General features: G+C 34.0%; 4 protein-coding genes and 1 non-coding gene across 7 annotated transcripts; 4 read left to right on the forward strand and 1 right to left on the reverse strand.

Moving 5' to 3' along the window:
- Positions 1 to 3,555: 3,555 nt before the first annotated feature.
- LOC21403287 lies at positions 3,556 to 5,089 on the forward strand. Of its 3 annotated transcripts, none has more exons than XM_024168841.1 (3): positions 3,556 to 3,670; positions 4,329 to 4,436; positions 4,679 to 5,089. In XM_024168841.1, the coding sequence occupies exon 3, from the start codon at positions 4,719 to 4,721 to the stop codon at positions 4,911 to 4,913; it is 195 nt and encodes a 64-aa protein (XP_024024609.1). In that variant the 5' UTR covers positions 3,556 to 3,670; positions 4,329 to 4,436; positions 4,679 to 4,718; the 3' UTR covers positions 4,914 to 5,089. The 3 variants fall into 3 exon arrangements, with proteins under 3 accessions (XP_024024609.1, XP_024024607.1, XP_024024608.1); XM_024168839.1 differs by having other exon boundaries at positions 4,375 to 4,436; XM_024168840.1 differs by lacking the exon at positions 4,329 to 4,436.
- Positions 5,090 to 5,365: 276 nt separating this feature from the next.
- Positions 5,366 to 8,758, reverse strand: LOC21403288 (protein FAM136A). Its single transcript, XM_010103070.2, has 3 exons — positions 8,450 to 8,758; positions 7,550 to 7,687; positions 5,366 to 5,845 (listed from the first exon to the last, which is right to left on the reverse strand). The coding sequence occupies exons 1-3, from the start codon at positions 8,735 to 8,737 to the stop codon at positions 5,663 to 5,665; spliced, it is 609 nt and encodes a 202-aa protein (XP_010101372.2). The 5' UTR covers positions 8,738 to 8,758; the 3' UTR covers positions 5,366 to 5,662.
- Positions 8,759 to 8,868: 110 nt separating this feature from the next.
- LOC21403289 (shewanella-like protein phosphatase 2) lies at positions 8,869 to 10,261 on the forward strand. Its single transcript, XM_010103071.2, has one exon. The coding sequence runs from the start codon at positions 8,891 to 8,893 to the stop codon at positions 10,103 to 10,105; it is 1,215 nt and encodes a 404-aa protein (XP_010101373.1). The 5' UTR covers positions 8,869 to 8,890; the 3' UTR covers positions 10,106 to 10,261.
- Positions 10,262 to 17,059: 6,798 nt separating this feature from the next.
- Positions 17,060 to 19,357, forward strand: LOC21403292 (shikimate O-hydroxycinnamoyltransferase). The gene is made up of 2 exons (XM_010103074.1): positions 17,060 to 17,479; positions 18,437 to 19,357. The coding sequence occupies exons 1-2, from the start codon at positions 17,060 to 17,062 to the stop codon at positions 19,355 to 19,357; spliced, it is 1,341 nt and encodes a 446-aa protein (XP_010101376.1).
- Positions 19,358 to 22,669: 3,312 nt separating this feature from the next.
- On the forward strand, positions 22,670 to 22,803 carry LOC112092508. Its single transcript, XR_002902622.1, has one exon. It is a non-coding gene; the product is annotated as a small nucleolar RNA snoR86 (small nucleolar RNA).
- The last annotated feature ends 915 nt before the right edge of the window (positions 22,804 to 23,718 follow it).

Below are 23,718 nucleotides of genomic sequence, written 5' to 3' on the forward strand. Positions count from 1 at the left end.
TCTATAATTTCGAGAGTGCAATTCTAAGTTTATAGTGGAGTAACTATTGGAATTAATAGAATTAATTAATTAATTAAAGTGTTTAATTGATTATTAATTTTATTGGAGCTCGGGATTATAGGTCCATTTGTCCCCTCGTCGTCCTAGTAATTCTGCCAGACACAGAGGGCAAAATGGGAATTTTAGAATTACAGTATTCTAAAATTAAATACTCGAAAATAATTAATTGAGAATTAATTATTATTTAAATAATGTGATTTTTTAAATTTGAATTTGAACACATCTAGATTTATCCATTTAAATTTATTTGATAAGTTGTTCAATTTAGAATTCAAATTAATTTAAGTTTGACTTAAATTGGAATTTGAATTTGAGTCAAAATTGGACTACAGGATAAATGATGATTTTCTCTTCCTTCCCTATCTGATATTGGCGCCACACAGGGATGAAAATCCCCTTAGAATGGCCGGCCATATAGGATAGAGGAAAAGAGGAGATTTGGTTTAAAATTTAAATAGGAGATAATTAACAAGCTTTATCTTAGAGATAGAGATTGGATTCATTCTAGAAGTTTGACTTCTACTCTATAAATACTATTTTTGAGACAATTTTCGGAATGGTTTTTTGCCCTGATTTTAGAAGTAGCCGAAATTTCTCTATAGAAAGAAGGAAACAATTTTTCTGCCCTAAGATTTAAGGCTGGCCGAAATTCTCAAGAGAGAAAGGAAGGAAAATTTTTTCTCCAAAAATTCCACATCGTGCATGTGATGGTGTTTGTGGAAATTCGAGTGTTTATTGTAACCCGTTTTGTCTCATGTGTGCCCACACACACGTCTTCGTGGATTCTAGGAATTGATGTGGAAGACATTGGTTTTCTAAACACAAAGATTGGAGCAAGGACTGTTCGTGGTCAAAGAACTTAAGTTATCATCCAAGTCGGCTTACAGGTATTTTTCCTGATTGAGTTCTTGATATATACAAGTTAATGAGATTAATTTATTAGTGCATAAATTAATATAATCTATAGAGTATCTCAAAAGTTTTATAAAAATTTTTGTTATACACGATCCGCCTCTTCCCCGCACCACCGCGCTTCTGCACCCGAATTCGATTCGGAGACCAACACCACCATCGTCACGCGACCTGCGCTTCTCCTTCTCCAGCCCCAGCAAGCCTAGCCCTCCTGCGACGCACCACCGTTGTGCCAAACCTTGCTCTTCTCTCTCTCTAATCCCATCGCGACTCTCTGTCTGGCCTCAGCAACCCAACCCCATCGATATTGTAGGTGGAGATCTAGTTTCTCATGTATGAGATTTTTTTTTGGTTTCTCAGAGATAGAGCGATAATCAAGAAATAGAGAGAGGAAGAGAGAAAAATTAGAGAGAGGGAGTCTTTTTTTTTTTTTTTTTCAAATTGTGAAAGTGGCTTGACAGTAGAGAAAATTCTAATATTACCATCCTCAGATAGCTCATGTGCTTGACATATGACGAATTCTGTCATTCATCATAGTAAGGAAAACTTGATAATAGAATAAAATTCAAGAAGAGCGGATATTACGTTTTAAAATTTGAAGGACAAAATGTTACGAAGATCATAGTTCGAGAGAAATTTTTCAAATTAATCCGTAATTTAGTTTATCCTCTGGTTCCTCTAAAAAAAAAAAGAATTACTTTAGTTTGACCACAGAAAACATATATATAATAGTTAAGCTTAATTATCGTTGATATATACATTCAGCATATGTATGATAACCGACAACCAACCAACTTGAACATTAAAAAAAAATAAAAAATAAAACATACAACCAATCAAAAACCTTTAAAATTCAATATAATACACCAAATAATGTATTTATATATATATATATACATATATATATATATACACACACACACACACTGTCTTTGTATAGTCTATAGACAGATTTTAGTCTAGAATATTCTGTTTCCTATTCTCGTTTTGATTTCCATGTGCTCTGTAATTCACCGTCCGAAACATATTGTCAAACTGAAATAGCATATTGTCAGGGTTTTTTTTTCTTTTCCTTTCACAAATGCACCGAATTGTTCATTGTTTACAACTCACCGACCTTTTAAGTTTGACAATCCGGGCTAATTTTATTTATAAAAATCCGTAGCAACTACAATCTAGACAACTAGGATCCCAAATATCAAAAAAAAAAAATAATTGCGGTCCAACTTGTCAACAACAGAAAATTAATTGCTGCATCTGTGCAAGAATTATGGGGATTCCGTCCATTATGAATTAGAATGCAATTAATAAGAATATTTAAAGATGAAATGATCATTCTTGTTTGTCCTAAATTTTAAAAGCTTAAATTTTATCACGTAAATTTTAGATTAATTTCACTTCACTCATTTGATTAAGAGCTTGTTCGGTTACATTTTTAAGTTATTGTGATTTGAGTGTAGATCTTAAGTTGAATTTGAGTTATAATTTGAGTTAAAGTTGTAACTTGAGTTTGTGTTTGGATGTGCGCATTTGAGTTATGATTTGAATTAAGAATCTATTTGAGTTTGTGTTTGAGTAAATCAAAACTTGAATTTGTATTTAAATAGTATTTTAATAAAATCTCAATGATGATGAAAAATTTTAATAAGGTATATGGATGAAATTTTATTCTTCTCTTCATTGTGAACGCATAGAAAAAAATAATCTCAATCGGAATTAAGACGAAAAAGTTATAACGTTTTTAATAATAGAAAAAATATTGTTCATTAACTTGAATTTGAGTTTAAGAACTTGAGTTGAAGAGGAAACTTAAACTCATATTTTAGCCTCAAACTCATGTTAAAACTCAAGTTAAAACTCAAGTTTAAACTCAAATTTTACAAATAAACATGAACTTGAATAAAGTTGTAACTTAAATTCAAACTTTTTTTAAGTTTTACTCTAAAAAAACAAACCCTAAAAGTTTAAGAAAAATAGTTTAAAAAAAGGAAGAGTTACGTGTAGTCATGTAATCTTTTTCATTTTTCTTAATAGAAGTTCTAATAGAAAGATCACTACCTCATTTTTTTCTTTTTTTTTCAAAACGAGACTAGTTTAAAACTTGAGTGACAAAAAGGAAGTTTGTAAAGTTTGGACAGAAAAGTTTGAGTGCGCTATGTGAGAATAATCCAGTTTAGAATCTAAATTACCAAATAACAAGAAAGATAGGGAGCAATTTGTGCAATTAATCCTTCTAATCAAAAGTTAAAAAAAAAAAAAAAAAAGAGAGAGAAACATTGCGGTGGTAATTGGATGTGTCCGTTCACTTCACTGATTCGAGTTTATAATTCGAGTTGAGATATGATTTTATGTGAGAGCTTTTTACTGTAGTAAAAAAGTTAGATGTGACTGTTTCTGAGAGCTTTTTACTGTAGTAAAACTCAAATTTTAAACTCGAATCAGCGAAATGAACGGAGTCTAAGCTCTACAAACATACGATTCTGGACTGAGTTTCAGACTGGGCCCAACTAGAGAAGCCCATCGAACCAACTAGAAAAGCCCATCGAACCAACCTAGGTGACGTGTATTGACACTCACCGCGCACGTTAGCACTCCGGAATCACAAAAGCAAAAAAGCAAGCTCCAAACTGAGGTTTAATCGAGGGTTCTAGACGTAGATTAGAATTCTTCGGTTTGGTTCTCAATTCCAGAATTTCAGGTTTGTTTCTATTTTCTTCTTCTCTTAATGAATTTTAATTCTTTTAAGAAATTTATTTAGTTGTGTTTTTCTGCCGTGCTTGGTTGGTTGCCCAGAAAATTTATTTAGGAGAGGAGAAAATTGAAATCTTGATTCTGTATTCCATGTCTTTTTGCATTTCATGCATTGTTCTCGCCTTTCTGGGGTTTATGTTAATGTATTCAACTGTAAAGGCGACAAATTTGATTCATTTCTGAAAAAAGTGTTAACACACGAACATTCCCCAAAAAAAAAAAAAAAGAATTGAAACGGGAAAACAAAAGCATTAAATTTTTTTTGTTTATTTAATATATTCTGTTGGTTAGAGATTTAATTTTCTTCAATTTTTTTTTAAGGCAGAGCAAATAGATCCTCCCCATGGGGCTTTTTTCAGGAACTTATTTGGTTGGGGGAAAATGATATGGAAATCGAACTTACTAGGGCGGACTTTTTTCTTCAGTTCTTTTTTATCATCCAAGCTATCAAAATACTTTCTTTTTAACTTTTTCCATTCTGTGCTAAAATATCTGTTTTATTCTATAAGTTTTATGGATTTTTTGCAATCCGATTTAAGGGTTGTCTGATATATTTTGCTTAAATTATTCTGATCTACTAGTTTAATGCACTTTCACTTGTGTAGTATGTAGTATTTTCATATTGATTCTTCTTCTTGAATCTTGACCAAGCTATCTATATCGGTTTCTCTTCAAAAAGACTCTGAGAAAAGGAAGAGTGAAGTAGAGAGAAGGTTATTTTTATTTTTTATTTTTATTTCAATACCATTAATCCAGGTCTTTATTCAAAATATCAATAATATAATACAACATTATAATCCTAACAGATAGTAACATGATAATAAAAAAGATAAATAACCATAATAGATTAACATAATCTTAAATCTTAAACTAATACCTAATGATCAATATCTTGCTCCTCATCAGCCTCTCTTTGTTTTTATTTTTATTTTTATTATTATTATTTGGGTCACAGGTCAGAAGCATAATCAGAAAGCTGGTTTGGTTTAAAAGAGATGGCGGGGGGATTTAGGAGCCTTGCACCTAAGACAAAGAATCTGGTAGTTGCCGGGGGATTGACGGCGTTTGTCTTCGGAGTCTATTTCTACACCATGAGAGCCGTCGGAGGTACAGATGAGCTCCAAATGGCCATAGATAAGTTTGAAGCGCAAAAGGGCAAGAAAGATGCTGAATCAAGCGCGTCATCTTAAAGTTTGATCACTTATTATTATTATTATTTTTTGTTGTCGAATAATGCGACTGTTCTTCTCAAGGACACATATGAATCAGCTTATGTTGTCACTCTCTGTGCTAACAGTAATGGTTGTCGCTGTTTTGTTATCACCATGAAAATTGAAAAGAGAGGACGCTAACTCCATTTTTACAATTTTGTTCACCAGTTTTGTTTTGCTTCTTTTTTAATTATTTATTTATTTTGCAGTTCAAGAAATGGATTTCAGATAATGGTGTGTTGTTGTTTGAATGTTTTTGTGCATATGTAGATATCAATATACACTGGTTCAGCTTGGTGGGGCTGCCCAATTTGCTAGAAATTCTCTTCATGAATTTCCCCAGCTGCGACCAGATGAAAAATTGCCCCTTGGAAGATTGTTTCCAAAATTTTGGCCGACGAGAGACTACAGTAAAATTAGGTTTTCTTCAAAATATTGTCCCGAAAATAATCTATCCATCCCGTACTAATTTTCATGATTATGAAATATGGTAGCTGTCGAGTTCCTAAAGTGTAACAAACACAAAACAAACTGTAAATGCATATTTAAGCGAATGGTTAAAACAAGCATTTCCAATTAGGACATGAATGGGAAATTTTCATAAACGATAAAGCCTCAAAAAAGATCACATAGCTGACCTTAACGTATTAACCGATTATCATTAACTTATGGTAAAACTCAATGGAGGCGGGGATAAACTAAGATTAGTATTTATTTAATTCTTTGACTTAATTGTTAACGGAAAAGGAAGCCCTCAATTTTTCAGAAAGATGCGGTAGCGTCTTGATACTGTCCTGGATCGAGTGCTCGACACACGACTCCAAATCGTTCAGCATATTGTTCTTGTTCTGTTGTAACTTAGCTGAATCGAACTTGTCTTGGCAAACCATTAGAGCCCTGTTCAACTTCTCCTGTATCCAAATTAGGAATTTTAAAAAATAGACATCAGTATTGTCCTGTGTACTAATTTTCCAAAAGCATGGCCAGTCAATGTATAACACACATCAAACAGCAACACGTAACAATCTGCAATATAACACACATCAAACATGTAACCACCTGCAATACTTGTAACTATTTAAACAGATTTTGTCGTTTTAAGAACATTTTTGAAACATCCCCGTTCATTTCGCTGATTCGAGTTTAGAATTCGAGTTGAGATGTGACTTTATGTGAGAGCTTTTTACTGTAGTAAAAAAGTTAAATGTGATTGTTTGTGAGAGCTTTTTACTGTAGAAAAACTCGAATTTTAAACTCGAATCAGCGAAGTGAACGGTGAAGTGAATCCGAAGTGGAACTTCTACCACGTCACTTACTCTGAGAAGTTTATAGACAATCTAGTTCAACCATACAGGCGAATAACTAATAAGAGGGGTGTACTTACTCGGCCAAGGATAAAGAAATAGGCCAAGATCCAGGCTCTTGGAAGAGAGAGAAGAGAGGAGTTTTCCTCTCCCTTTCTCTAACAGACAACTAACCGTTCGTTCCTCAAGGTAAAGCTGACGGTAGTATAAAATACTATCTCTAGTTGCAAATCTTCAATTTACCCTTTTTTTCCCTTCACAATTGAACTTATTTCCTACTTTAAGATTATAGATGAAAGAGAAAGTGAAAGAAACGTGAAATTTATCCAATGAGAAACCTATCCCAGTTTAGAAAGCCAGTTCTTGCAATGAAGATTAAGTACTATCAAGTAAGTGGAGAGAGAAATGAATTGGCTATCCAGAAACACGAAAATTCTGCTACAAATCAAAGCAAAACAATCCTTATGAAAAAAAAAAAAAAAAAAAAAACTACTTATGTTCATACGAAAATTCTCCGACGAATCACACCTGGAACATACGAAAATTCTCCTACGAATCAATCCTTATGAAAATTCTCCAATGAATCAATCCTTTCCTATCCCAATTTACTCTAGCATACTTCTTATGTTCATGAACATAATTGCCGTCCTCTCTAAAACTACTTGCATCGTCAATTACTATTTGAAAAAAAAAACAAAAAAAACTCAAACCAGCAGTACCCTTATCCTATATCCAATTGCAAAAGGAGTGAAATCATCTAAAACGTTTTAGGATATCAGCACAAATGGCCTTTTTTTAAGGATGTTTTTTCATAAATGGCCAAAGGTTTGCAAAATTGCAAAAATGGTCGTTTCATTAAATTAGTGGCCAATCATTGATTGACTCAGCGGTGAATTATTGATTGACTCTAATTTATCACTATTAAATAGATTATTCTTTATTATTAATCAACATTAATTAATAATCAATCAAAATCAATTAGTAATTAATCAATTTTAATTAACAAATTACATGTTTATTAATGATAAACCATTGATAAATTAATAACATGATTGACCGTGGGTCAATCACTGGTTGACTGTGGTTCATAGGTCAATCATTGATTGACTCATGTAAACAAAACGACCATTTTCATAAAATAAAATAAAATAACTCAGGCTATGTATGAAAAAAAGTGGTTAAAAAAGGCCACCCAACATAATTTTCCAACATTTTACTATTCGGATGACCAGAAAGTGACCTGAGATCTATCAGACAAAGAAAACAATCAAAACGAAAAGGAGGGTGAGAAGAAGGATCATAATATCTTACTTGAAACTTGGCCATCTCATTCTCAACTCTCTGTTGAGCACTAACAACAGGAACACTGCAATACTCAACGCAATTGCTTATCTCTTCTTGCTTTCTTCTCCTATCAAAGCACTCGTATGCACATTTGAAGTATGCTTGCTGCATACAATAACCCCCTCATTTCAAATTATGTCAAAAGGAAAATTTACATGATCAAAGTAAGAAAGATAAAAGAATTTAATCAGCCGGTTTGTAGCTTGCATAATGAATTAGCTTATTCGCCTTAACTTTCTAAGAACAAAAATATAAATTTTAGGATTTTCATACACAAAACCAAGTAAAGTAAGAAACTTTTAAAAATTTAACGAGGAAATTCAGGTAACAACAAATGGTGATCTCCTGAGCGTACTTAGAATGAGGTACATTCGTCCGTTATTAGACGAGGAAAGAATTGAAATTTTGGATTTCAAAAATGAGTTCACGTAAAGGCCTCGCATCCATTTAGCCAACCAACAACTGGATACAGCAAAATACACAAGATTCTGCAAAGTTTCTTAATAATTAGATATAGTCGAACGCAAAACACTCAGCGAATTTTGCCAGCAAGAATGTATAAAGTTCTGATTTTTCTTATACAAAACCAAGTAATTTTAAAAAAAAAATGGAGGAAATTCAGGTTATTCGAAATTTCGAATGGTGTTTTGTAAGGCATACTTGGAATGGAACGAATGAGGTACCTTAGGAAAGGATTGAAATTTGAAGTTCGAAAATCAATTTCACAAAAAAAAAAAAAAAAAAGGTCCGTCCTTTATTAGTTCAGCCAACCAATCGTAATCTTATAATATATTCCCAAAACAAAGCGATAAGAAACACAACATCAAAATCAAAGAATAAATAAATAAATAAAAAAGAAAAAAAAACCTGGAGGGTGAAATTGACGTGATCCTGAATGGGAGAGAGATGTTGTTGAGCAGCCAAATTCACTTCTTGTAGCTTTTGCCTTATCCTCTCTGATACTATTTGCTCTTCTGCTGCTGCTATGTGATTCATCCTCTTCTTCTTCTTCTTCTTCTTCTTCTTCTCTCTCTCTAACAATTTGGGGGCTTTGCTGCCGTCGCTCGTATGTTTAGGGTTTAAGGGTTTTGGGGCTTTTTTCCCCCTTTTTTTCTCCTCACAACACGTGTTCCACATAATTTCACGCGATCTCATACCGCGTAAATGGCACGCACTCGCTCAAAGAAAAGAAAGTCTTCTCTTTGAACCTGACCCTCTTTACACACCGTAGATACAGACGCAGAGACAACCAATAGATTGCAGAGATTGATTAGAGAGAGAGAGGAGAGAGCGAGAGAATTGGTAACGATGGAGTACCCGCGGAGGGAGGAGTGCAAAGAAATCCCCAATCTCCTCTCCTCTTTCGTCGACTCATTCGTCGACTTCTCCGTCAGCGGCGGACTCTTCCTCTTACCCGACGACCTCCCAAACCCTAACCCTAACCCTAACCCTAATCCTCTGCGGACCCGATACCCAGCCACCGAGCGTCTCGTCGCGATCGGCGATCTCCATGGCGACCTCGAGAAGACCAGGCAGTCGCTGAGGCTGGCCAGCCTCGTCGACGACGCCGATAGATGGACCGGAGGCTCCACCACCGTCGTCCAGATCGGCGACGTCCTCGACCGCGGCGGCGAGGAGCTCAAGATCCTCTATTTCATCGAAAAGCTGAGGCGAGAGGCCGCCAGATGTGGCGGCGAGATCATCTCCATGAACGGCAACCACGAGATCATGAACGTGGAGGGGGATTTCCGCTTCGTGACGGCGGAGGGCTTGGAGGAGTTCAAGATTTGGGCGGATTGGTTCTCCGTGGGAACCAAAATGAAATCGCTCTGCGACGGATTGGAAAAAAACCCTAGAGACCTCTTCGAAGGAATTCCTCACTCCTTCAATGGCGTCAAAGCAGAGTTCTCCTACGGATTTCGAGCTAGAATCGCCGCCCTACGGCCGTCTGGTCCGATATCGGCGAGATTTCTTTCCAAGAACCTGACCGTACTGGTAATTGGCGACTCGGTCTTCGTCCACGGCGGGCTTCTGCCGAGCCACGTATCTTACGGACTGGATCGGATAAACGAGGAGGTTAGGGATTGGATAATCAACGGATCATCGCAGGGGAGGAGATACCCGCCGGCGTACTGTCGGGGGAGGAACGGGGTGGTGTGGCTGAGGAGTTTCTCCAACGAGTCGCCGGCGAAGTGCGACTGTGAGGTGCTGGAGCACGTGCTGGCGACGATCCCGGGGGCGAAGAGGATGATAATGGGGCACACGATTCAGCGGGTGGGGATCAATGGCGTGTGCGAGGATCGGGCGATAAGGATCGACGTCGGAATGTCGAAGGGATGCATCGATGGGTTGCCGGAGGTGTTGGAGATCAAAAGGAATTCGGAGGTGAGTATATTGACTTCAAATCCGATGTACTTCAAGTCTTCTTCGGCGGCGATGGCGGCGGATGGCGGTGGTCGGAGAGAAGGGCTGGGGTTGTTGCTGCCGGAGAATGGACCCAACCAAGTACAAGTCAAGGCTTGACTTGAGTTGAATTTCCTAAATAAAAAAAATAGCATTTGCTCACTCGAAAGAAAAAGTGTATTTCTGTTTGCCAAGAAAAAGGAGAAAAGAAACATAAGGCCTTGTCATCCAAAATGAATTTTGTTTTGAGCATGAAAAGCAAATAAAAATTTATGAGAATGATACCAAAGTATGGGATATTTACAAATTTCTTTCTTATATTTTGAGTTTAGTAAAATAACCCTCTATTAGTCTATTTTAGATGTTTTAAAAAATATACCTCTGAATTTTAGATCCACATCAAATTTGTACCTCTTTTAGTTAGCAACTGATTTTATTAAAATTTGTGTAAATAAAACTTTTTTATTAAAATCATTTTTATAAAGAGCTCGCTTGAACTGCTATGCACGTGAAATTGAAATCTTGCAAGAATCATAAATTCATAATGTCAGGAAAACGATACTTATTTAGTTCATTAATTTAAGTTTTTAATTTAAGTTGAGATGTGATTTTATGTGAGAATTTTTTTATTATAATAAAAAAATTAAATATAATTGTTTTTTAAAATTTTTTATTGTAATAAAATTTTAATTTTAAACTCAAATTAATAAAATATATAGAGATCTTGGTTTTTACTGTAGAATACATGATGTCAGATCGTTTATTACCCCGTTCACTTCGCTGATTTGAGTTTAGAATTTGAGTTTTTCTACAGTAAAAAGCTCTCACAAACAATCACATCTAACTTTTTTGTTACAGTAAAAAGCTCTCACATAAAATTACATCTCAACTCAAATTCTAAACTCGAATCAGCGAAGTGAACGGGCTAACTCTCTCATTGAAAAGAAGATTTGTCGCTTGTTGTTCAAAGAAAAACGAAATGGTGACAAATGAAGACAGAAAAACGACATAAAAATAATCACATGTCGTTTCGCTGCTTAAATTCCTTGCCTAAAAGCATAATGACTTTGACGTTAGAGTGGATCCTTTCACCACACTTGAGAGAGCAGCACAAGTGTATTCTTAACTCCCAAGACATGAAAAAAGCTTCACCCCTTTCCTCTTAATTCACCAATTTATGTTGTCATTCATTTTGTAGAGAGAGAAAGAGTTGTTCAGCGATATCTCTACAGAACACAAAACAATGCTTTACTGGCTATAATAGATGGCGAGGCCCCAGATCCAAAATTATAAAAAGACTGATGAAGAGGTATGTTTTAGTTTGTTAATTTGAGTTTTTAATTTAAATTAAAATGTGATTTTATATGAGAGTTTTTTATTATAATAAAAAAGTTAGATATGATTATTTCTGAGAGTTTTTTTACTGTAGTAAAATTTAAATTCTAAACTCAAATCGGTAAAATGAATGAGACTTAAAATTTATCTTTCAGTTTCAATGGTAAGGCTGCAAAATGAAGGGCCCATTTAGTTTACTGATTTAAATTTTTAATTTGAGTTGAGATGTGACTTTATGTGAGAGCTTTTTACTGTAGCGAAAAATTAGATATGATTGTTTCTGAGAGTTTTTTATTATAGTAAAACTTGAATTCTAAACTCGAATCGTTAAAATGAACGATGCTATTATTAAAGATAATATTGCACCTATTAATTAAATAATAAAGTCATTCAACCACCATAAAATTTGTAATCACACAAACTATTAAGTTGACGTTTAGTTCATAAATTTAAAATAATTTTTATTTTATGTATTTTTTATGAAAAAAAAATATTATAAAAAATTATAAATCATGATTTAAAATAAAAAATTAATATAAAAAACAAACCTCCCTAAATCCTCCAAACCTTCGTAGCATCTAACTAAAGGGATTTTAAAAACCTTTTCCTTTTGAAATGAGTTTTGTTTTTTTTGGAAAGAAAAGAAAAGAAATGTCAACCCTATACAATAGTTTTTCTTTTCTTTTCTTTTTAAAAGGATAGATATAAGATTACAGTACTGTCATAATAGTTTATTGCTATTATCTGACACTCTGCTTTAAGATGCAAAGTTCAAATCTTCCTTGTCCCCTTCTACCCGTTGGCCGGCCGCCTCCGCCGGAACAAGGACGACAACCGTATCAAAATCGATTGCAACGCGGAAGGAGTGCTCTTCGTGGAGGCCGCGACTGAATCCGTCCTCGACGATTTCGGAGATTTTGCTCCCACACCGAAGCTCCACAGCTTCATTCCCGTCGTCGACTACTCCAGTGGCATTTCTTCCTTCCCTCTCGTGGTCTTGCAGGTACATATAAGTATGATTTGCACAACGAATTATAGACGTCGTTTTTGTCTGTTCCGTTGATCGGCTTTTGAATCGAAGATTGTCTCATGAGATTATTGACTTTTTCTCAAGAAAATACGACGGAAAAACTTTCCCGTTTTATCAAATTTGAGTACAGGCTACAGCTACTCATGTGTCTTAAGGGTTGAGCTTTTGATCATGTAATTTTACATGTTTACCAATTACCCGAAATGTAATGTGATTGAAAACGGGAAGGATGTGTGTTTTTTTTCTCTTTCTTTTTAATCCGAAATACTTAGATTAGTAAATCTAACTGGTTTAGATTTTTAGTGGCTAATATAAATCCAGTATTTCTAAATAAATCTCTTATTTACGAAGAAAATCCTTCTATTTATCTTGTTTGTTAAATCTTTAGCTTATTCCGCACAAATCCGCTAAATCCAAGTTTTACCAGGTCATTATTATCACACTATTACCATCACTAGTATTAGTGTTTGATTAATTGATTTTGTTTTTATTTGCAGTTGTTAAATAGACTATGGCGCCAAATTAAATTGACAACCAAAATTTTAGTTAATTGGTCACTAGCTTGACGGGGAAGGCCGGAGCGGACTGATCAGAGGATGGATGGTGAAGGGGTGACGTGGCCGATGGCTTGACCTCTCTCCACTTCGTGAATACATGGTCCAAAATGATTAAGCGGCTGTTCTTTTGTCGTTTTTGAGGTAGGTGATTTGAACGTAGATTTTGAGTTATAACTTGAGTTGAAGTTGTAATTTGAGTTTGTGTTTGGTTGTGTATATTTGAGTTATGGTTTGATATAATAATCTTTTTGAGTTTGTGTTTGAGTAAGTCAAAACTTGAATTTGTATTTAGATAGTATTTTAATAAAAACTCAATGCTGATGAAAAATTTTAATATGGTATATGGATAGGGTTTTATTCGTCTTTTCGTTGTCAATGCATTGAAAAAAATCATCTCAATTAGAATTAAAACGAAAAAGTTATAGCATTTTAAAGAATAGAAAAAATATTGTTCATTAATCTGAGTTTGAGTTTTTGAACTCGAGTTTTAGTCCCAAACTCGAGTTCAAACTTAAAAGAACATGAACTCAAATAAAGTTGTAACTCGAGTTGTTTTTTTTAATTTTTCACTCAAAAATATCCCAGTCGAACAATCCCTTAAACTCGAGTTTTAGTCCTAAACTCGAATTCAAACTTAAGTTCAAACTTAAAAGAATATGAACTTAAATAAAATTGTAACTCGAATTATTTTTTTTAAGTTTTTGACTCAAAAAAGCTCCAAATGTTGAAATCCAATCTAAGGAATATTTGATGGGAACACAAGTACAAGTGGTACTACTGCAATTAACTTGACCTCATTTGAGATTTTGGCGGGTCACATTTGGTGATGCGTGTGCAAAGCACGTGCACTTGCTGTCTTCTTCTCCTCTCTTTTGTTGTTGTTGTTGTTGTCGCCGCCGCTTGTCCGTTTCAATTTCTGCCTCCTCCTCCTCCTCCGAGTTAAAATAAGGAACAGGATAGCTGGCAACAAGCCATTTCATGACACCTCATTTTACTTTTTACACACTTATTCTCAAACCATCACTCATTTTATTTGTTATACTCCTTTTAAAATTTTTTAAAAAATCCCTACAATTAAATTGTGTTGGTTTTCTTTTTTTTTTCACCCATCAACCAATCGAATTTATCCTTTTTTTTACAACTATCTTCCTTTTTTTTAACACAATATATGATCATTATTTTTACCAAATGCCCAAATTCAACGAAAACGTGTAAAAGATGCGAATAAAGTAAAAATTAAAGGAGAAATATGAAGACAGTGATTTATATAAAATTCTACATTATATAACGATAATATATAGTAATTCGGATGAAAGATTAACCATTCTAGATTATTCAATTTCTACGGGAGTCTCTACATCAAATGTCTCCCAATAGAAATCACCCTGAATTGGCTGAAATAACAACTAATTTATGAAGTTCTAATTCCGACAACTACTTGATGTAGTAAATTATTTTCTGTGGAAGTTTTTCAAAGGAACATTCATTGTTAGTATACAACTAGCCAGGTCAACTCATGATCTCACTGTAACAGTATAGCATAAGTTTAATTAAGCCCCTAGATATAATAAGATCACAAGAATTATATTCGAGCAATGCGTACGAAAAATGATATTTGAGTTATAAATTTGTTTTATTTTGGAATTTTTCCAGATTTTAGGGATTATGAGGTATGTAATGAGTATTTTCCTAAAAATTACTGTCTTTAAAAGTAATTTTATTAGTGGTTATTTTAGTAACATTAGAAATTGGTATGTGAAAAGTAAAAAAAAAAGGTGTGAATTGACGTTCTGTATCCTTATAAAGTTATTTTTACAAAGAGCTCTATTAATTGGTTGTTATAGGCAAAGAAAACGGCACATCATTAATTTGTTATATATTTAAGTCTCGTTCACTTTGTAAATTCGAGTTGAGATATAACATTTTTTGAGAACTTTTTACAGAAAAAGTTAGATGTGATATTTTCTGAGATTTTTTTACTGTAAAAATCTAAAATTAAAAACTTAAATCGGTAAAATAAACGAGGTCTTAGCAGAAAAATGAGTAAAGAACAGTCAATAAAATGACTTGTGGTTTTTACTATTAGAATACTGGATAAATAATTTCAGGTTGTCTATAAACTCTCCAAGTGAAAACGAGATCGTTTGTTTGTTTTCTGCTTTTTTGTTTGTTTTTTTGTTTTTTTGTTTTTTTGTTTTGGGTTAAAAAAAGGAACCATGAGAAACGAAGACAAAAAGGACATAAAACAATCACATGTCGTTTAGCTGCTTAATAAAAGGATTATGACGTTTGCATAGTGCAGCACAAGTGGAAAACACCCAAAGGCCATGATAAAACATTCATTAATTTATGGCAACCACAAGCAGGCCGAGCTCTACAGTAGTATCTCATACCATTATGCATAGCCACACAGCGTGTGTGGCTAGCTACCACCCCTACTATCTTTTGCTTTCTATTGGAGATTGATTGATTGATGGCGCCTATATATAATAAAGTCATTCAACCAGTACCACAAGATTGATTGATTGATAGATAGCATCCTTTTTTTTTATGCACTCTAATTCCAATTTGTGTAGCAATTTATAAGATGTGATCTTCATTGATAGTGGAACTTCTTATTATTATGAGCTCGTTTAATAATTTTTTAAACACTTATTAATAAAATTATGACACTTTATAAATTAATGTACAAATTGAGATTAGAGTTGGTATTTTTAATATTATTCTTTTTCTTAGAACTGGTGGCCCTACACTGTCAACATTGCCATCAAGTAATGGGAAGCCCTAGGCCTTGTTCTTTTAGAGTTTAATTTGAGTTTAATTTTTAAGTTAAATTTAAGTTATAATTTGAGTTGAATTTGTAACTTGAGTTTGTGTTTGGTTGTGTACATTTGAGTTATGGTTTGAGATAAGAATCTTTTTGAGTTTGTGTTTGAGTGAGTCAAAACTTGAATTTGTATTTAGATAGTATTTTAATAAAAACTCAATGCTGATGAAAAATTTTAATATGGTATTTGGGTCAGATTTTATTTGTCTTTTCGTTGTCAACGCATAGAAAAAAAAATCATCTCAATCAGAATTAAAACGAAAAAATTATAACATTTTTAAGAATATAAAAAATACCGTTCATTAATTTAAGTTCGAGTTTCTGAACTCAAGTTGAAGGGGAAACTTGAACTCGAGTTTTAGTCATAAACTTGAGTTTGAACTCGAGTTTAAACTCGAATTTAAACTTAAAAGAACATGAACTCGAATAAAGTTGTAACTCGAGTTTTTTTTTTTTTTTTTTGAGTTTTTCACTCAAAAGAACAAGTTCCTAGTTTCTAAAATGGGAGAAAACCGAAATATCACTCATAATAATAGTATTAAACTAACATTTTTGTTGTGGAAGTGACATAGTAAAAACATGTCTTTTATTAAATTAGTAAAAAAAAATCTTAAGTGATATAAACTTAGTTTTTTGAGTGCAAATATACTATAACAAAAAATATAGCAATATACGTAATTTTCTCTTCTAAAGATGTAAAAAAATAGCAATCAACTTGATTTTATTTTATTTTTTCTTAAATGATAACTGTATATTCAACCCTTTTAAATTAAATATATATATACGAATTTTTAATGTTACGCTTCTATCATGATTATTTGATATGACGTGATGATTAAAATTCAATATAATTAATTATTTTATATTTTTTAATTAACTATTTAATTTATTATAATCATTGAATTAATATCATGTAGTTAAAATACATGATTATTAAAGTAACCATTAAAGTTATATATGTATATATGATTTTAAATTAATAAGAAAGCCTTATCAGTTTGAAAGACAGAAAGAAAAAACTGAAAATTTAAAAGTATACGATTGAGTTATATCATCATGTAATAGTTAAGAGAGTAGTGTGTCCGCGCCACTGATCACGTTGGACGATATCTCACGGGAAAATGCATATAAATATAGGCACTCCTTGAAGCTAAGCGATCTTATCAAAACAGCCCAAGTGCATACATCAAAAGGAACGCAAGTAAGAAGAAGAAGAAGAAGAAGAAGAGATCAGAAGAAGAAAGATGAAGTACTGAATTGAGCTAATTAAACTAAAAAAACATTTTTATTTATATATGCCCGCGCGCGCACACACATATATATAAATGATTAAAATTGAGGTGAAGGAGGCGACGGTAGTGAGGCCAGCGGAGGAGACGCCACGGCGGGTGTTGTGGAGCTCGAGCCTGGACCTGCTGGTCGGCAGCAATCACGTGCCCACCGTCTACTTCTACCGCCGTCCGACCGACGGCGCCGCCGACTTCTTCGACGTCGCTGTCCTTAAGGCCACCCTCGGCAAGGCCCTTGTCCCCTTCTACCCGTTGGCCGGCCGCCTCCGCCAAAACAACGACGACAACCGCATTGAGATCGATTGCAACGCGGAAGGAGTCCTCTTCGTGGAGGCTGAGACTGACTCCGCCCTCGACGATTTCGGAGATTTTGCTCCCTCTCCCGAGTTTCACGGCCTCATCCCTGCCGTCGACTACTCTGGTGGCATTTCTTCCTATCCTGTCCTGGTCTTGCAGGTACATATATATATATATATATTATGATTTGCATGCCCACTTGATTGCACAGAGGAAAAAAAAAAGAAGTTTTTGTTTGTTCCGCTGATTTGTTTCCGAATGGATTCTTTTACCCTTTAATCCGAAAGGATATGAAACTTGAACAACGAAGAAAGAAGAATAAAAACAGGGATTTAAATTTGGAATAGTAATAAAAACAGGGATTTAAATTTGGAATAGTCGCCGATGGAGTTCGCAGCTCCGTTGCGAGCTCACGGGATCTCGTAGTCACAAGATTGTAGTATAGATTGTGGCAAATTGAATTCACAACCAAAATTTTAAGGATTGTATGTTGGATTTTTTTCCTTGAACTTCGGTTGGTTTGGTCCACATTCATTCCATCACTTTTGGAATGTGTTTAACCTCCTCCAACGTTCAGAAACACGTTCACCCTCACTACCCACGTCTTGTGCACGTCCGAGAAGGAAGGACTCTGTGATGGGAGAGTCTATTAAAGTTTCAATGCACACTGGTTTTGGCCCCTAAGTCTGCAGTCTTTTTAGGGCACGTTCTTTTGTCAAAAAAAACTCAAAAAAAGACAACTCAAATTTTAACTTTATTCAAGTTCACGTTCTTTTAAGTTTTAATTTTATTCAATTTTACTCAACTTTATTCAAGTTTTAACTTCAACTCAAGTTATAACTCAAATTCAACTTAAAAACTACACTCAAGTTACACTCCAAAAGAACAACCCTTAAGTTATCAAAATACACCATAAAATAGAGATTGAGTGCGGTCCCGAATTAAACACTTTCATAACCTTGAGTGAGTGAAAATGACAATGACGGGAGGTAGCATTCGATCCGTTTCTTTAGTTCCGTATTTGATCTGATTGCCTAATTGCTATTTAGGATCGTTAAGAGCGTGATTTAGATGTTAGACTTTTTCCAACATTGTAATGTAAAATTTAATTTTCAGGTCACTCACTTCAAATATGGAGGGGTGTCACTTGGTGTGGGGTTGAACCACAATGTTGCCGATGGTTTTGCCGCTCTCCACTTGGTGAATACGTGGTCCGATATGGCTCGTGGTCTCGGCCTCACAATTCCGCCGTTCATAGACCGGACATTACTCTGTGCCCGCGACCCACCTCGACCTACGTTCGACCACATCGAATACAAACCACCTCCCTCCATGAAAACTACTAGTACTAGTGCTCCTCAACAATCCATTGCGGCTGGTATTTTCAAAATGACCAAGGAACAGCTCCAAGTGTTGAAAGCCAAGTCTAAGGAATACTTAATTAATGACGGGGACACAAGTACAAGTAGTACTGCTACAATCAACTTGACCTCATTTGAAATTTTAGCGGGTCACATCTGGCGATGCGTGTGCAAAGCACGTGCACTTGCTGACGATCAAGAGACCAGAGTGTACATTGCCACTGACGGAAGGTCTAGGCTACAACCCCCACTCCCACCCGGTTACTTTGGCAATGTGGTCTTCACAGCCGCACCGCTGGCTACTGCGGGTGATATCCAATCAAAACCGACGCGGTATGCTGCCAGCCGCATCCACGACGCCTTGGCACGGATGGACAACAATTACCTAAGATCAGCCCTTGATTACTTGGAACTTCAGCCTGATCTAATGGCTCTCGCTCGCGGGGCACACACATTTAGGTGCCCTAATCTTGGGATTACAAGTTGGGTTAGGCTGCCAATCCATGATGCTGATTTTGGTTGGGGTCGGCCAGTTTTCATGGGACCAGGTAAAGTTTCGTTTGAAGGATTTGTGATCGTCTTACGTAGCCCAATTGAGGATGGGAGCTTGTCAATCTCAATTAATCTTCAACAAGAACACCTGAAAGCATTCGAGAAGTTGATTTATGACATATGAGGGATGGAAATAGTTTGTGCTTAGTATAGAGTTTGGCATGAGTTTTTAATAAGGGTGTTGTGACAAGGGTATCTTTTCCCAAGTCGAATGCTCGAAATTGAAACCTTGCTAGTTGCTGGCTTCAATCAGAATAAAGAAAGAATCCTTTGAACGGAAACAGATGGACTTTTGACTCTGAACTTCTGTCTTCTTTTTCTTTTCTGAAGAAATCTTCTTCATTCATTTATTTATTTATTTATTTTTGTCCATTTCAATTATCACCTCCTCCAAATTACAATAAGAAGAACATGATAGCTCACAATAAATCATTTCAATTTTCTTATTAGGGCTCGTTTAGTTTACTGATTCGAGTTTTTAATTCGAGTTGAGATGTGACTTTATGTGAGAGCTTTTTACTGTAGCAAAAAAGTTAGATGTGATTGTTTATGAGAACTTTTTACTGTAGCAAAACTCGAATTCTAAACTCGAATCAGCGAAATGAACGGGGCCATTTGTACAAAGAGCTCTATTTGTTGACCTCATATCAATTCTAGATGTTATATGAGAGTCTCACCACATTATGTATTCGGTACACTTACAAAGTACATACCACATACCATTTTCTACAGGTTTTTCTTCGTCATAATGGTCATAACAGTCTTAATATTATTGGAACTGTGGCACATAATTCCAACTCCAAAGAGCTATTTTCTTGCCGGCCAATCAGAAGTTGTTAGATGTCAATTGTGGCGGTTCGGTTTGTTGAAGGGAAAACTATGATTTCTTGAATTGAGAAAGGAGTATATGAATAGTCTTTTTACAGTTTGTTCTTTGTGAGATAACTTATAATGTTTTTGCTATTTGTTCTTTGTGAGAAAGTGCTCTCAGATGCACAAGAGAATTGACTTTCATGTCCCCTTTTTCCTATCTTTTTTCATGTTACTCTATTAATATTGTAACGCATCAATTAAAAATTCTTACCATGTCAATCAAAAGGTCATTGTAGTTAATTAAACTAATTTAAACTAACGTGGCATAATTTTATGGGGTGACATGAAATGTGACATATTATGAGGACATTTGAGCTCAATCGGTGCAAATGGGGTCTAGTACGACTGACTTCACAAAGGTTTTTTTTTTTTTTTTTTTTTTTTTTTTTTTTTTTTTTTTAAAAAAATTTTTTTTTTTTTTTTTTTTTTTTTTGTTTTGTTTTGTTTTAAAACAAAATAGACATTTTCACGGAATGTTACCACAAGTGTGTGCTTGTTTTACTCTTTAGCTCATAACTTTTTCTTCTTGTTGTTGTCCGTTTCATGTTAATCGTCGTTTTTGGGTACATAGTCCGTTTTTTCTTTTGTGTTTGTCTCTTTGTTGTCGTTTCAGTTAGGGTTTTGTTTATGCATTGCTGTTTTTTGTGACACTATCATTGACTCATTTATCCATTTTGTTGCCGTTTTTCTATATTTTTTAATCGGTTTTTTACACTAGTAGGCTTTTTACATGTTATGTTCTTTATTGTTACCTTTCCTTTTTTGCCCTGTGTGTTTTTCTCTTTGACTGTGGTTTTCTTTATTTCATGTCGTTTTCTATTACGGTGTCCTTGACTCCATTTTTTTTAGATAGTTTTCACGCTATCGTCTCTTTTCATGCTATGTTGCTTGCTTTATTTTTACTTATTTCGTTTTTTTTAACGTTAATAGTTGTTGTCGTTATTTCATTTTAATTATCGTTTTTATTCTTTGTCGTTTTTCCCTACTTGTTTTCTTCCTCTAGTTGTACTTTTCATTACAAAGAAAGTCTTTTGGAAAGATAGTTTTTTTCCTTTGCTTCCGTCACTGTTGTCTGCTATTGTTATCTTGATATTCTGTTTTCGTTCTCCCCACTAACTGTCGTTTCCTAATTCTTTTACATTCGTGCTTTGGAAAATGAATGGTTATAATCTGAGTCGGAATGATAGGACGTTTGTAACCGATCCATGGAGAATTCAAGTTCCGGCTACCTGTGGAAGCATACTAGGATGGGAAATGTGGATATCTGTTTTAGATGTAAGACTGTCGTTATTCAGTTGTTTAATCATATTATAGGCCCCGTTCATTTCGCCGATTCGAGTTTAGAATTTAAATTTTATTACAGTAAAAAGCTCTCAGAAACAGTCATATCTAATTTTTTTACTACAGTAAAAAGCTCTCACACAAAATCACATCTTAACTCGAATTACAAACTCGAATCAGCGAAGTGAACGGGCCCTTAGGTCAAATTTAATTGAACTTAGATTTTTAGTTATAGTTTTAGGACCCGTTTAGTTTGTTGATTTGAGTTAATATGTGACTTTATGTGAGAGCTTTTTACTATAATAAAAAAAATTAAATGTGATTATTTTATAGAATTTTTTACTGTAACAAAACTCGAATTGGTAAAATTAACGAGACATTAATTTATTTTTAAAAAAATTGTAGTTTTAATTTTACTTTGACATGGCAGTTCAGCATTGTACAATATTAATAGTGTATAGGACCTCAAAATTAATTCATTTGAAATAATTGCAAAAAAAAATTATTTTTAAATTTTTATTTAACTATGCCTTGATTTAATAATAAAGTCAACCTACATATTTTATAGTTACAGAGATAATATCACGCTAAACATACCCTTTTTATGTGGCCAGTTATAACTTTATATAATCAATTTTAAAGACTAATCTAAAAAGAATAATGTCATAGATTTATGTGCAAACATCACAACTTATCTACAAATTGTTTTTCTTAAGTCAACCTATTTTAGAGAGAATAAGGGTGAGGAGGGGGGAAGCGAAGTTCCCGTTTAGGTATGTTTAGTTAGTGGATTTGTGTCATAATTTGAATTATAATTTATGATTTATTATAGTATTTTTTCTTATAAAAAATATACATAAATTGAGAATAATTTTAAATTATAATCTTAAATTTATGAACTAAACGTTCACGATGTCGTAGGACTCCATGGAAGTGTGTAATGGGCCGAAGAGTACTCACTAAGCATGGGCCAGACTGAAGCCCAAATAGTGTGAATTGTGGGCCGAGCCTTGGCAGTCTATCTTGTTGTTTGCAATTAGGGTTAGTCACGGTTTCAGCTTGACAAGGCCTATAAATATGCACCCATTTTTAATCCTAAACCCATCGGGACCTCGGAGTCTCCTCTTGTTTGTGGACGTGGCTTTTTCTTCTTTTCCAAATCTAGGGTTTCTACGTTTTATGTTTCAGTATTTCTCCGATTTTTTTTTTCCTCTGGTTTGTTTCTACGTTTTCGTTTTTGTTTTTGTTTATTATTTTCAAAAATATTAGAAGCCAATTAGCAGAGCAAAGGCGTCGAATTCAGTAAAAAATGGCGCAAATTGCATTGAAGGTTGGCGAAATCATTGGATGCGATTCTCCGTGCCTATCAAATTTTCTATTTCGTTTTGATTATGGCCTCGAACAAGTCGCTACATTTCATTCTCATCTCATCTCCTCTTCTCTGCTTTAATGTTTTTCTCTCTTTCGAAATGGTTTTTTTTTTCCCTAACTTTTACATATTTTCTTTTCTATTGTTTTTTTTTTTTTTCATTTTCAGAAGGAATTTCGCTGATTACATAGATGAATGTACTTGTGGATAGTGGTTCCGAAGATTCTGGATTGAAGAAAGGATTAACGGAAATTAATCGATTAATCTTTTTTGGAATACTTAAAAAATTTATGATCAGACTTTAAAAGCCATTAAATTTTTCATTGGAAGGAAAAAAAAAACCCTAAAAAATTAAGGAAATTAATGAAGCGAAAAGGAAGAGAGTTGAGCCAAATCCATGGCTCCACGAGCTCCGAGCCCTAAAATACTCCCTGAAATATTCCAATTTCAAGTGATCCAAACTTTAAAACATTAAAAACGACTAAAAACATTAAAAACGACTAAAAACAATCAAAACGACTAAAAACATTCAAAACGACTACATGGCTCGAATGAGAGGTGAATTATAAAATCAATAATTTGAGTTGTTTTTAAATTATTTTTAATGGTTTAAATTATTTTTTTCTCTTAAACATTAATTTAAATCTTAAATTAAAGTTTAAATTTTAAACAAATATGGACTATATTATTTCTTTAAGATAAATTTCCTTAAAAAAAGAAAAAATTTGATAAATTTTATGAATTTTCTCTTGAACAATAACTCTAATAATATATCTTTTGAACTTGTTTTAGTTAGGGATATAATTTTTATGTTTTAAAGTTCGGAGGCAATACAAGTAATATAGCGAGAATTACTGAAAATGATCCTCTCTAATACGTTAAGTTAAATTTTCTAACCGTTAAATTTATATAAAATCAAGTAAAAATTAAAAAATATAAATATTTAATTAATATATTATAGA

Source organism: Morus notabilis, unplaced genomic scaffold (genome assembly GCF_000414095.1).
Source record: "Morus notabilis unplaced genomic scaffold, ASM41409v2 Scaffold388, whole genome shotgun sequence".
In the NCBI taxonomy this organism is placed as follows: domain Eukaryota; kingdom Viridiplantae; phylum Streptophyta; class Magnoliopsida; order Rosales; family Moraceae; genus Morus; species Morus notabilis.

Coding starts and splice junctions, on each gene's coding strand:
- LOC21403288 (XM_010103070.2), bottom strand. CDS start 8,737: ATGAGATCGCGTGAAATTATGTGGAACACGTGTTGTGAGGAGAAAAAA. Junction 7,688..8,449: donor ACGTCAATTTCACCCTCCAG/GTTTTTTTTTCT, acceptor TATTGTATGCAG/CAAGCATACTTCAAATGTGC. Junction 5,846..7,549: donor ATGAGATGGCCAAGTTTCAA/GTAAGATATTAT, acceptor ATTTGGATACAG/GAGAAGTTGAACAGGGCTCT.
- LOC21403289 (XM_010103071.2), top strand. CDS start 8,891: ATGGAGTACCCGCGGAGGGAGGAGTGCAAAGAAATCCCCAATCTCCTC.
- LOC21403287 (XM_024168841.1), top strand. CDS start 4,719: ATGGCGGGGGGATTTAGGAGCCTTGCACCTAAGACAAAGAATCTGGTA.
- LOC21403292 (XM_010103074.1), top strand. CDS start 17,060: ATGATTAAAATTGAGGTGAAGGAGGCGACGGTAGTGAGGCCAGCGGAG. Junction 17,480..18,436: donor ATCCTGTCCTGGTCTTGCAG/GTACATATATAT, acceptor TTTAATTTTCAG/GTCACTCACTTCAAATATGG.